Source organism: Manduca sexta, chromosome 8 (assembly GCF_014839805.1).
Source record: "Manduca sexta isolate Smith_Timp_Sample1 chromosome 8, JHU_Msex_v1.0, whole genome shotgun sequence".
Lineage (NCBI taxonomy): Eukaryota > Metazoa > Arthropoda > Insecta > Lepidoptera > Sphingidae > Manduca > Manduca sexta.
This window is the reverse complement of record NC_051122.1, coordinates 8,682,424-8,696,838: the sequence shown is the minus strand read 5'-3', so window position 1 is coordinate 8,696,838 and position 14,415 is coordinate 8,682,424. Positions and strand designations below refer to the sequence as shown.

At 37.8% G+C, this 14,415-nt stretch overlaps 1 protein-coding gene across 3 annotated transcripts in view; it reads left to right on the top strand.

Moving 5' to 3' along the window:
* LOC115440112 (dmX-like protein 2) overlaps positions 1-12,168 on the top strand; it is a 36,465-nt gene extending 24,297 nt beyond the window's left edge. For 2 of the 3 annotated variants that reach the window (XM_037436548.1, XM_037436546.1), the window contains 19 exons: positions 58-230; positions 438-538; positions 718-962; positions 2,082-2,273; positions 2,539-2,660; positions 2,844-2,986; positions 3,351-3,513; positions 3,669-3,771; positions 3,984-4,214; positions 4,590-4,771; positions 5,065-5,173; positions 6,380-6,436; positions 7,727-7,787; positions 8,322-8,551; positions 8,669-8,738; positions 8,821-8,895; positions 9,025-9,242; positions 9,361-9,466; positions 9,799-12,168. In XM_037436548.1, the coding sequence (XP_037292445.1) occupies positions 58-230; positions 438-538; positions 718-962; positions 2,082-2,273; positions 2,539-2,660; positions 2,844-2,986; positions 3,351-3,513; positions 3,669-3,771; positions 3,984-4,214; positions 4,590-4,771; positions 5,065-5,173; positions 6,380-6,436; positions 7,727-7,787; positions 8,322-8,551; positions 8,669-8,738; positions 8,821-8,895; positions 9,025-9,242; positions 9,361-9,466; positions 9,799-9,899 (2,682 nt within the window). In that variant the 3' untranslated portion in view covers positions 9,900-12,168. The remainder of the gene's footprint in view (positions 1-57; positions 231-437; positions 539-717; positions 963-2,081; positions 2,274-2,538; positions 2,661-2,843; positions 2,987-3,350; positions 3,514-3,668; positions 3,772-3,983; positions 4,215-4,589; positions 4,772-5,064; positions 5,174-6,379; positions 6,437-7,726; positions 7,788-8,321; positions 8,552-8,668; positions 8,739-8,820; positions 8,896-9,024; positions 9,243-9,360; positions 9,467-9,798) is intronic. The other variant, XM_037436547.1, reaches the window with a different exon arrangement.
* Positions 12,169-14,415: the final 2,247 nt, after the last annotated feature.

Genomic DNA, 14,415 nt, shown 5'->3' with positions numbered 1-14,415 from the left:
GTTACAATTTCTTTTACTCTACTATAACTTATATATAAAAGCATGTTATTTGTCCAGTCGGTAGCACACGACATGCTCGGCACTATTGGCGAGTTGGGCATACCGGGAGGTTCTGCCACACGGCTGCTTCATACACTGAGGGAGCTGTCTGTCGCGTTATCAGCGTGTATATACCAGAGTTTGTGCGATTCTGACACATTCAGTATGAAACATACGCACCATCATGATGGGTATGTAGATTTATTTGTTACAAAATATTGTTGGGTCGTATCGAGTGGGTAATTTAAAAATTAAATTTATAACGTTTATTTAAAATATATACATTGATTTTTTTATGTTTATCAATAATTACAATTTATATTTAGGATATGAGATTACGTCAGGAGCAATCTTAGTAGATATTAAAGTTATATTACAGTGTCGATTTTTATTTCCAGTATCATAGCTGAAACGCCTGGCACTAGTCAATTACTCGCTCGACAGAGACGCCAGTCAGTTGAGGAGCTTACTGTCACCACTCCACCGAACAAATGGCCTGGTATGTTATAAAATTGAGAATATTATTTACACTTACAATATTAAGTGTATATTATTTTAAACAGTACTCGAAGGAAAGAAACGTTTAATACTTTTATCAAATACCTATATTTATTACACATACCAATGTCTGAATGTATAAAATTGGATATAAAGTAATATGAATGATGATGTGTGCAGGTGTGTCGGCGCTGCGCGGTCTGGCGGTGCGCGCGGCGGAGGAGGAGGACGCGCCGCGGCTGGCCGTGCTGCTGGCGGAGGCGTTCTGCGGCGTGCACACGGCGTTGCTGGGCTGGGCGCTGGCGGCGCGCGACGCGCACCTGCTGTACCGCCTCGCCGCGCACGCGCCCGACGCGCGCGCACATGCACGCCTCTTCGGCGGCGGCGTTCGTAGGCTGCTCACCACTGCGCCCGCGCCGCCACAGGTACACTTGTCACACTGCCACAATACACGAGCCGAAATACATCTATACTATTATATAAAGCTGAAGAGTTTGTTTGTTTGTTTGTTTGTTTGTTTGTTTGTTTGAACGCGCTAATCTCAGGAACTACCGGTCCAAACTGAAAAATTCTTTTTGCGTTGGATAGCCCTTTGTTCGTGGAGTGCTATAGGCTATATATCATCACGCTATACCTAATAGGAGCGGAGCAGTAATGGCTGATCTCAGGAACTACCGGTCCAAACTGAAAAATTCTTTTTGCGTTGGATAGCCCTTCGTTCGTGGAGTGTTATAGGCTATATATTATCACGCTATACCTAATGGGAGCGGAGCAGTAATGGCTAATCTCAGGAACTACCGGTACAAACTGAAAAATTATTTTTGCGTTGGATAGCCCTTTATTCGTGGAGTGCTATAGGCTATATATCATCACGCTATACCTAATAGGAGCGGAGCAGTCATGGCTAATCTCAGGAACTACCGATTCGAACCGAAAAATTCTTTGTGTTGAATAGCCCTTTGTTTGTGGAGTGCTCTTAGTTATATATCATCACGCTATGACCAATAGGAGCGGAGCAATAATGAAACATGTTGCAAAAACGGGGACAATTTATTAGTTTTGAGAGCTTCCGTTGCGTGCGCTGCGTAAACGGTTAAAGTTATGCAACAATGATGTATGACGGGATTGTTCCTCTTAAAAAGTTCTAAAAAAAAAAATTATAAAACAAAAGTCCCCCGCTGCATCTGTCTGCCTGAACGTGTTGAACTCAAAAACTACCCAACGTATTAAGATGAAATTTGGTATGGAGACAGTTTGAGACCCCGGGAAGAACATAGGGTCCCGGGCCTTAAAACTTTAACCTGAAAAACTTTATAACGCGGGCGGAGCCGCGGGAAACGCTAGTATTATAATAAATTTATTGAATTTAATTACAGTAAAAACCACATTTCAAATAAAAAAATAAATATAATAACTATCGATAAATTCATCAATCACCATTTGTATTGTACCATGACCAATATACAAGTGTAGTGAATTACAAAAACGTCAAATCTAGGATTACTATATTGGTTTGTTTCATAAATCGTAAATCTTGTCAACAGCCTAAACTAGTGGAGCGCACTGAAGGCACGTCGGTGTGGTCGTCCCTGCGCGAGAAAAGAGCATTGCTCAACATGCGCCTACTCGGTTTGGGCCCTACAACTCCTCATAAGAACATACAAGAAGGTCGGCCCACGTATAGAGAACAGTTCGTGCCACCCCAATGCAGCATATTAACCTACTTACTTACTAAGGTATTTATAATCTATGGCAAATGTGAGTTACAACAAACATCTCTAAAGCACGGCAGAATTTTCCCACAACTTAATGGGGGGAAAGTTAAATAACTACTAGGAAAGGTACTAGTATAATTTATTTCTGTTACTATTGAAATATTGTAGATTTGGTACTGTAGTAAATTATTTGCTATAGAAATATCCTATATGAGCAAATAATAGGTGCATCTTTTACCCAATACATGAATTGTGATATAAACGATAACACTGTAACTGTAATTAGCCTACGCCTGAACAAGATCCGGAGAACTACGACTACGATTCCGCGGAATCAGGTGCCGAAGATGCGGAGGATAGCGGTAGCGAGCCCGATGACGATGACATCTTCGACACCACTAGCACAAAGTAAGGATGTCTTTATCTATTTTATACGATATTTGAAATTATGCTTTGAAGCAAAGTGCCATTAAGTACATAATATAATGCACGGGCCTTGGAGTTAAAGAACAAAAGAATAACAACATTACAATCTGCAAATATCGATTCAAACTGTCTAAATGTAAATTGTCTAAATATTTTATTACACAGACCGGAGAAACGTAGAAAAGGCGCCAACACGGAGCACTCGGATCCGGACTCGTACTCATGGCTCGTGATGCGGATCGCCGTCCTGCGTCTCGCACAAAAGAACCTTCAACATTTCCTGCAACTGTGCGGCATTGAGATGTCAGGTAAGGTTATATTACTGCATATTGATCAATATAGACTGTATAGGTTATACATAGATTATAAGATAATTAGTAAATTGTTTTCTGTTGCTTCTTTTTATAAGAATTTGAAATGCAAACATAACCTAACGGTACTTCTATATTTAGTTCAATAATAATTATTGTCCGCTATTCTCATTACTTACATGAAATGTAGGACAAATATGATATAATCTCTATTGAATATCGAGTCGAGAGACTATCGAACATTCACTGTTTCTAAATCGATAAATTATTATTAGCATATTTGTTAAACACGACGCATATAGTAAAACTGTACAGTACTTATAGGAATAGTATAAAGTAGCCTTCTAATTTCCATACGTAGAATTGGCGACAACAAGTCCCACAGTACACGGAGCGTTACGTCGCGTGGACCAATGGCAGCAACAACTCACAGAGACCTTAGAGTCTCGCTCTCCACCACCGGACTATATACCAGGATGTTTCCCGGATCAACAAACTTCGGGGCCGCCTATTAATAAATATAGGTAAAATATCGATATTCGTGGTATCGATTGTATGTTATAAGAAATTTTGATTTCGATTTTTCGATAATAGACTATTAGTGCTGATAACTATTTATTTTTGTGTAAGTAAATTTTCAATAACATTAATAAATATTTATATGCGTGTTTAACTGCAGATGCTTGCTAGAGAAACACAACACACCGTTCAACTCTGCTCTGTATAGTGCAGCGCCAGCAAGAAGGCTTTGGAGTTTCCTTGTCCGACAAGAGCCTGTTCAGGTTTGTTACAGAAATATGATCAATTATTTTATTTTTTTTAAAAATTGCATCTGTTTTATATTTCCATATTGTATATTATACTAACTTCATATTAAAAAGTTTTTAATTTGTATCCATACGCAAAATTTTGCCCTTTGTGTCTGATCAAATAATTTGAGAAATATTAGTATCTATTCCGTCAACAATTTATAAGATCAGGATCGTTATTGCAGGAGCTGTTCATCCGCGCGGTGTTCTCGCGGCGGCGCGCCATGTCTGTCTCGGACGGCGGATCGACGGGTGCGGGCGCAGGGTCAGCGAGCGCAAATGCGAACTCGGGCGCAGGCGGTGCGGAGCCGCGCCCCACCACGCAGTTGCAGCGTCTGCGCGAGGCCGAGCTGCACAACCCTGTGCGCATCATACACAAGGAGCAGGACTCCATCGCCGCATTCTGCCTTAACAAGGTTATACATATTGCTTTGCACTCAGTAGATTATACAGTCACACTTACCGCAAACCCGCCGATAAGATTCAAATCCGTGGTATCCCAGTCTATAACAACTTTTTTGCAAGCTATGCCACGAACGCTAAACCTTATTTTCCTAAGTAGAGAATGTAGGACACTAATAACGGAGTTTTCTTTTTATCGCCTAACTATGTAAACGTGGTAAGGCTCCACCTGATGTTAAGCAGCACCCATCGCCCATTGACTTGTGCAATGGAAGGGGCACAAGCAAGCCGCTGCCTACGAAGGAGTCTGGAGTTTATGAAACCGCAAGTCGTTTATGGTCGCTGATATCCATAAGACGAGTTGAGAAGTAATGGTTGTATGCACGCAGGTGGGCGGATGCCTGCTCGCCGTGGCGACGGCGCGCGAGGTGCAGGAGATGGACGTGTCGCTGCTGCTGCGCGGCGGCGCGTCGTGGTGCGAGGACGAGTGTGAGGTGGACCTGCTGGCGCTCGCCGCCGACCCCGCCTCGCTGCCCGACACCGGCTTCCTGCTCATACACCACCAGGACAAGTACGCATTCAACAGCTAAAATAGCGATTTTAACCACAAATTACTAATTAAGCATGCTTTTGTTGGAAATTGAAAACGATAGATCTTTCGGGAATTTACATATATTTTATATACAATAAATGAGGTAAACTTGCCTAGTCACTTGCCTGACAATAAGTGTCACGACGCACCAGTAGTCGCAACGGCTAGACTTTAATATACTACTCCGTATTACAGTTCAATACTAAATTAAGTTAGACTGCGAATATATCTTGTTGTTCTCAATTTAATTTCACAATTTTTTTCGTATCTAGGCCGAACAGCGGTTCCGTTCCTGGCACCGGAAACAGTTCCCCCCTCAACCCGAATGCCCCGCAAGTTCCTGTCGGCATGGCGAGCCAGACCGGCCGTGGCGCTAGTGTCGTAAGTACCCCATTCACAACACAGGTACAACAGCAACAAGCTATCCAGCTAGTTACATGTGGCTAAAATGTCTCCTATCTTTGCAGTATAAGCGAAACAATTGGTTTGTGTGTAGCGGTATTGTTTTATATACATAATTAGTAATCTGGCATCATTTTTAGGTGACTTGATGCATAATTAGTCCATTTAAAGTCCAACATATGCTTACCTATACATACACAAACTTTTCTTTCGCTTTATTCGTAAAATCAGTGTAATTATTACTTTAATTTGTTGTAATAACCTCTAACTACCTGTAACTTTCAGTATCTATAATATTATTGTTGTTAGTTAATTTCATTTAAAATATAATTAATATTGGTCGTCTTTCTCAAGATTTGGACTTGGTTGATCAAATAATTAGCATTATTCGATTTGATTTTGATTTTCATTATTATTTTTATTTGTGTGATAACTTATAAGGAAGAATATAGTTAAAACTTCCTCTTACTGCAGTATGGAAAAATATGTTGCTACAACCGTGTAGAAAAAAAATTTAGTCAAAATGGAAATCTATTGATTTTAAATATAACGGTCTCTATTTTGGATCTTTTATCTATAAGTTATTGTCCCTCTGATCTAATGCCAGCATAGTTACGCTATGAAATCAGTTAGTTCCCTAGGTGCTGTGCTTTTTTATTCAAGCAAAACATGTCAGCTGTTCGATCACCTTGTACTTGAAATGGCGATAGCCTCGCTTTCTAGAACAAAAGTGGCAAGATTAAAAGCTCAATGTTAGCAGGTCCTCTATCTAGCCCTTATCACTAAGAAATTAAGCTTTAGTTAGATTAAAAACTAAATAAAATATGGACATTATTGAACAGTATTGAGCAGATAAGTCTCTTCCTGATTCTGTACACATAGGATTAGCTATGATAAGCTAATCCGCTTATTTATCATACGCGTGTACTAATTTATAGAACTGGATTATTAGTTTATAAAGCATTAAATTTGTAATTTATAAATTATGAACGACTCAATAAGCAAGCATTTAATAATATATTAGGAGATTATAGAAAATAACATTAGACAAGAATAAAGATAATTTTATGCAAATACCCTATCGATATTTGAGTATTAATATGAAGATTAAGGAACTAATACTAAAGGGATATGAAAGGCGATGTTGTTGGTACACTAACCGAGTATGTGAATAACGATCCACAGCAGGAGCGACGAGGAAGCCACGCGATGCCAACTGGGCACGAAGCGTATGTTGTCACAGTACGTCGACATGCTAACTAATCATTAACTTGATGGCTGTGCTGAATTCACAAATGCATTTACAAGTTCTATACGCATTAGCAGTGCGTGAATGTTGTTTATTCAAATATAAATAATTATAATCAGAATACAATATTATGATAGTATTGTATCGACACTTGTCGACATAATTGTAGTCCAAAGTTCTAAAGCAATTTTACAATAGAATATTTATTTGGATTAAATGTGTTTATGAATTCACCAAGGTCTGGTTATGGCGTGGTGTGGTTATTGTGTGCGTAGATGCGTACTTGTTCCCTTGTTGCGTCTGGCCTCTTGCAGCGCTTCGCTCGCGCTTCATCTATAAGACTTTATTCCCTAAATGAATACCAATGTGAGATTTGGTGTAGGCAAATTTATTATAAATATCGATATCGATAAAACTCAATTGATCGCAGGTATAATAAGGTGGGGCATCGGTTGTTAGTTTATCGACTGCAATTAAAATTATAGTTAGGATTGTGAACTGTAGGTATTGTTGTGTTTATCGGCGTCCTCGGAAGAATATATTTTTTTAGGTTCCTAATGTTGATTATAAACCTTCACATATACACAATTGGCAAGATATTGGGGGTGTGTGAGAATGCATGTGTGAGTGCATGCGCGGTATAACAGAGTGTTGGTCGCAGGTGAAGGGTCTCCAGTTCCCGGGTTGCCACGATCCGAAATACTGTCGCCTGGTGCTGCACCGCTCGAAGCTTCTCATGAAACCGGTCAGTGACAACCTTAGCCTCCCTTCCACATTAGCATCATCTCCCTTAGCTAATCGTTTTGCACATCCTGTTTATTTTGGGCTCGACGTTCATCATTTTTATTTTGATATTATTCTTCTTTTCTATTCTTTGTTTTTACATTTTCTCAGCGCAACAGTAGCCGTTATTTTGTTCACCAGGCGTTGCGACGATGTCGACAGTTATGTGTTATTCAGTTTTGATTTTCTTTTATCAAGTAAGATGGTTTTAATTTGGTCATTTTTATCATTAATGTAGCTTATCGTGACCTCTTTGTGAGTTAAGTTCTGTAGGCACTTCCCAGATAGTTCCTTCGTTGATATCGTTTTAACCGCTATTTTTGTATGTTTGCATTTATCGCCTTATGTTTATTAGTTACGCGACGCATGATCTGTATATTGTCTATTTACTGGTTTCAATATAAAGGTTCAAAAAATGTTTATGGCTGTGGAGATCTTTGAGTTTGGGTAGTAAGTACTTTTTTTAAAATTCATTGTTATTAAGACCAATTTGTGTTCAGGTGCTGAAACACAAAATCGACAACATCAAGCGTATGGCAGCTCATCCGTCCCAAGCTTTATGTAAGTGTGTTTATCTAAGCATTATGGAGTAGCATAATTATGTCAATATATTATATTCTTACAATAAGAACATAACGCACTTTATATATTGTTGTCTAAATATGACGCTAATGTAGGAAAGCACAAGTCATATTATAGTACAACTAGCGACCCGCCCCGGCTTCGCACGGGTGCAATGCTGATACTAAATACACTACAGAAAAACTGTGAACGTTGTATATAAAAACATAGCGGCCCGCTCTGGCTTCACACGGGTATAACATAACAAAATAACAGTATTTCTCCACTATTTAATGGATGTTATTATACATATAAACCTTCCTCTTGAATCACTCTATCTAATAAAAAAACCGCATCAAAATCCGTTGCGTAGTTTTAAAGATTTAAGCATACAAAGGGACAAAGGGACAGAGAAAGCGACTTTGTTTTATACTATGTAGTGATTACATTACATACAAGATTGACGCATATTCATTTGTTGGAAATTAGCTTTTTTTTTCAACATTCCATGCGTACATTTGACTGTTAATGTAGACCTGACGGGCGGCGCGGACGGGTCGGTGCAGCTGTGGGAGTGGGGCCACCCGTACTGCGTGTGGTCGCCGCGGGCGCCGGGCGCGTTCGCGAAGGTGACGCGCGTGCGCTTCTCCGACTACGGGAACAAGTTCGCCGCCTCCGACGCGGACGGCAACCTCGCCATGTGGCAGCTACACCCGGGCCCGCAGCAGACCGGACAGTCGCACGCCGCGCCTAGACCGTTCTTTGTTAGTTTATTTTATTGATTTTATATAATTTAGTTTAGTTGATCCCATTATTTATCAATATTAAAGAACGAATATCGATACAAATTTACAGATTAAAATATTTTTATATTTTTACAGACACATCAATGCCACAGTAAAGGCATCAGTGATTTTGTTTTCCTCGGCTCCTGCAGTTTAGTGGCAACAGGTGAAATTATATTTTAATGAGCATATAACTTATATATATTTGTATTAGAAAACTTTTCTCATAAATCTTATTCTTTTTACAGCTGGACACAGTTCGGAAAGTAAAAATGTGGCTATATGGGACACATTGATGCCTATTAAAAAAGCACTCGTCGTATGTAAGTATGGCTCCATTACATTAATATCCATAGCAATGATGGTTTTCTGTGGTAGGATAGTTATTGTTTACAGTTAGATTGAGTCTGATATAACAAGCGGTATGAACAATATTGGTGGTGTCCCGGCAGCGTGGACGTGCCACGAGGGCGGCGCGGCGTGCGTGGCGTGGGCGGGCGCGCACGGCGCGCTGGTGTCGTGCGGGCGGCGCGGCGACGTGCTGGTGTGGGACCTGCGCGCGCGCGCCGCCCGCCACAAGCTGCACGCGCACCACGCGCCCATCAAGTGCGTCGCGCTCTCGCCGCACGAGGACCACTACGCCATCGGCGCCGCCGACGGAGACATCAAGGTACCCGCACACACAATACCAAACATTCTTACCTCTACATTTTTTATTGTAACTACATATATTCATATAAATTATCTTCATTTTTATTTTACATTAGAAATCTTAATTTGTGTCGTAGGTGTTTTCGTTGACTACCCATCAACTGCTATATACTTTCGCCGGAGAACATGCCAGAAGCTCTTTCTTCAAGCACATTGGTCAAGGAGTCACTCAAATATATATCGGTATGTCGTACAAATTCAGACACTTTTTTAGTCACTACAATGTGCCATCTTGCATACATAGCTAAGGATTAGCATGTTTATAGCCTAGAAACCAGGGGATATGAGATTCTGGATTAAACTTTCAGGGCGAACAATCTAAAACGCATTATCTGGAAATGGAGCCTTCACAGAGGTTCAACGTCGGACTGGGGCCTATTAGTTAATAATAAACTAAGCTAATATATTTTTCAATCATTCACTAAACATAGTATAGCTCCAACTCCGCATTGGAGTGATATAAAGGTGCAAGAAGCCAATATATTATTAGTCATTAACAAGCGTGTGTTGTGCAGACAACGCGGGGCGGCTGTTCTCGTGCGGCGCGGACGGCACGATGAAGGTGCGCAAGCTGCCGGAGCGCGACTCGTCGCCGCCGCACCAGCCTCAGTATTAGACCACGCCTTCAGAGATTATAATCAACGTAATATAAACTCGGTAAGACACGATAACGAGCAATTACATTCGCCGACGTGGCGATGCCGACTGGTGACAGCCGCTTACCGCTCTTGTCAGTCAACGTTGTTTTTGAACTGCACATATTTAGAATTAGGTGCAGTAACACTTGTCGATCCAATTAAATAATGCAACTTTTGTCTATTCTAAAGTTATAATTGAGTTACGGTGTGTTGTGGGCGGGCGCGGAGCCGCCGTGGCCGGATCTTAAGCCCCCTTGTGATGTATTTATCGTTGTTGCTATTCAAATGTTACGAGTATGATGATGATTATACGCCGATAGACTAGTCACTGAGTAGGCGATGTTGTATCTTATAATGTATTTAAAATGTTCATGAGAATCTTTAGTTATGTGTAGTGTGAGATATTCGCTATTTTTATCTTAACAAACTATATCGTAGTAGGTACATAATTTATTTATTCGCACGCGCTGCGAGTGGATGCGGTTCGGCGAGCGAGGCCGAGTGCCCTCGTCGGTGACACGCGGCGGTAGATCATTGTTAGTATAATATTGTACTATGTGGTATGTTATAGAATTTCGAAGTGCAATAACTTTTAACACAACCGCTAACTTATGAAGCCGACTGATGATAGTCGATGCCTTGTCCTAGATAACAAATTAGCCATCTCAATGTTTTAGCTTGTAATGTGAGTGCATATAATTAGTAACTTGTTGACGCATAATAATATAAATATTTATTGAATGCCTAATGGTGTATGTATGTATCTGTTTACTTCGTGTAAATCTTCGTTGGCTTAATGTATTCGATATATAACTATATGGATTCTAAGCATCATATTTATGTGTCCATTTATATTTACTCTCTCCTATACGGCACTTTCTAGGCGTAAGTTTAACTGCTCTCAATGTTATTCACCGTATTCAAAATTAATTAATGTTTTAAAGCAATATTATGTTCCATAAAATCATTTTTTTTGGATCGAAGCAATAAATTATTGGTACAACTATATTATCGTATGTATATGTAATTTCGTATGCTTTTTAAACAGTATTATGCAGCTATGAATAAACACATCTAAAATTGTATTCATTATAATTATAAATCATTTATAGTTTATACAATGCAATACATTGTACTTGTGATATGTACACAGTGATGTTAATAACGCAACTGTTTCAATAAAATTGCAATTCTGTTGTTAATTTTCAGCGATTTTAATTACTCCTTTAAACACATTTCACCACAGTCATACGTTTTGTACATTTTGGCATAATTTGTAAGCATGGATATTATGTTGAATGTGCGTTTGACAATTGAACATAATATTATATGCGCCAATAAATAATAAATAACTATAATAACAATTAAATATTTACATCAATTATAATTATGTAAAAATAATTTAAACCCGGATTCGGTACCTCTGGGTTATTTTACTGATAATGAGGACATACATACTATTCTATATGTATAAAATATAAATAAATGACATATTATTTTAGTAAACACATCATTACAAAATAACATTCGATTTAAATTCATGATAGAGGCACAGAGTGTTGTTTTAAAAGACATTGGTTTCGCTATTTTACTTGGTTAACTATGTATATTATCATTTTAGGTTAACATTGTATTCACCAAAGTATAATGATCCTTTCAAAATGTTTGTAAAGTAGCACACACGAAACATAATGCGTGAGTTACCACATTTTTGCTTTACGAATATAATTCGCACAACGCGCACGTAAGAATAAAATTCTATACTTATTTTCGGGAATTTCTGTAATTATTCTTGGCCTGAATTAATTAAAAATATTTTTTCGAGTATTTTACTCCGGTTCTTTTCGTGCACAATGCCATGCATTGTATAGAATTTTAAGTGCCAATAGGTATATCTTGTCACCAAGATATTTTGCTTTGAATTTTAAATTTATTAGTTAATTATTCAGCAGCATTTGTTCGTGTTTATCAGTTAATACCTATAATTGTGTAATTGATTTATCTGTGATGGGACTTATTCAATTTCGTATCATTTATCCAACGACAATAGATGACTTTAATACAATCATGATGAATATTAAAAATAATATAATAAAACATTATAAAAAAATATTAAAATAAATTTTAATAAAATTTTAATTATTGATACATTTTTGAAACTGTTGAAGTAATGAACAATGTTCATATTTAATATGCTTATTATGTTTTATTTATGGAGGATACATTTAAAATAAAGTTTAACTCATACTACTGACTTTTTATTTCTAAATTTATCTGACTCAACACCTAAAAATATTTTTTTTTTATAATTTGCATTATTGTGAAAATTTGAGGGCTGCAATTCTACGGTCGCTATGACGTTAGCAATATAACAAAACAATTCACGGTTCCAACAATATAGCAATACTATTTGCTTAGTTTGAGTATATTACTAGCACATATAAATACTTTTGCTCGCGGTTTCGCCCGCGTGAATGTTTCCCAGTACAAAAGTATGTTTTTCCCAGTGCATATAACTATTTCCATTTGCCATGAAAGCATAACAGTCAGACGTTTTTTTCGCATTTATAATACAAGTATGGATGGGGTTTATTGAGTTAATTCAATCATCTTCAAGGCGGTGAACACAACCGCCGGAATGGAAGTGATCATTACCAGGAACTAAAACCTAAAATTCAGGGTCAACGAAATCCAGACGTTGATCATTTTGATAAATTAATATGCTCGAGTAAGTTTAAATGTGCAACATTTATTAAAATCCACAAGCCAGATAGTAAGTACATGCTAAAAAAAATTGTAAGACCACGACCATTTTGTTTTTTACCGTTTACAAACGAACATTTTTGGGATGCAGCGATTGTTTACCTAATTATCGCTAAAATAGTGAAAAAAAATTAACACCGATATACCTTCGTTTATTAAATATAATTTAATTAAATGTTTAATTATTAGGTGCGTAGCAACGTATTGGCTCTTAATCGATGCCTAAATAACATTCCTACGCACCTATTTAAATAAATTACCTATTTCCGAACAATGAGCTTATAAATATTGTTGTCTTCTTTCGCCTTATTTACTTAACCCGATTTCAATAAACCAACCCATCCCGAAAAAAACTACTCAGAATAAGTCCTTTGTAAGCATGTCCAAAAATCTTTATTCTGATCGGGCATTTTCGCCGTCGCACAAAAACAATTGGGTTCGTTTTTTGAAAACAGCGGTGACTTCATAATCTGTCTTTTACAAAATTTATCGTAGAAAAAATATGCAGTAAAGCAAGTTTTTGTCATCTATTAAGGCGATACCTCAAGGTCCATTTTCATACATTTTGTTTCGCCTTTAATCTGGGTAACTAAACAAGTATTGGCAAGTAAAGAATTTAAATTCATGTCTAGTTAGTGATTGTTCTCGCAGTTGAAAGAAAAACGTAAAAATAATTAATAATCATGGATATTTCGGCCTTTAAAATTTCGTCATATTAAATTTTAAAGGCCGAAATATCCATGATTATTAATTATTTTTACGTTTTTCTTTCAACTGCGAGAACTAATCACTAACTAGACGTGAATTTAAATTCTTTACTTGCCAATACTTCTTTAGTTACCCAGATTAAAGCCGAAACAAAATGTATGAAAATGGACCTTGAGGTATCGCCTTAAATAGACAAATTATGGAGTTTTAGAGTAAATTAAGCTCTATGGCCACATTTATTCAAATATAATAGTAATATGTTGATTACACTAACTAGGTAATACACGTCAAGGAGTGAGGAACTTGTACATAGCATTATTTACCAGGTGTTTATTATTTGAAATTACAACAGTTCACTAAGCATACCGCCCATTGACAATTATAGCTGCATTTTAATTGATACCGAGTGGAAAATGTAAAAATTCGATTCTTTACTGAAGCTAAATAAATCCGAATTGTGAATTTTAGCAAAAAACCATCTGTTCACTTCTATACGTGTCGTTTTATGCGCCTTGGTGGAAGCGCACCTTTATGTCGATTGCAAGTGCCTAAACGATGATTCACCAAACTAAACGTTTGACAATGCGTGTAGTCGTTGAATTCATACCTGCTGCCAACAACCGTTCAGAGGTCGGTTTAGTACTTACTCATTTGTTGAAATAATTATATTTTACGACATATAATCCCCAATGTGCGGTCAACAAAATGCAACATAAAATTATTACAGCAGCAATCAGTATCATAACTATGGTGGCGTGACTGATAATTAGTCTAGGGGCCCCGGCTTCAAAGGACTCCAAAATTTTGAAAGAAATTCAGAGATATTGTGTATGTTAAAAATAATCCGCTGTAAAATTTATATAAATACAGATTTTCCATGTTCGGATTGGCGCCATTCGATTAATTCGCCACGGGCCCCTTGCGGTATGGTTATGCCACTGGCAGCAATGAAGAAGTTACAACAAAAACAGGGGTATAACATAAAATAATTACAACTGAAATATTATTCAAATACGAAATAAA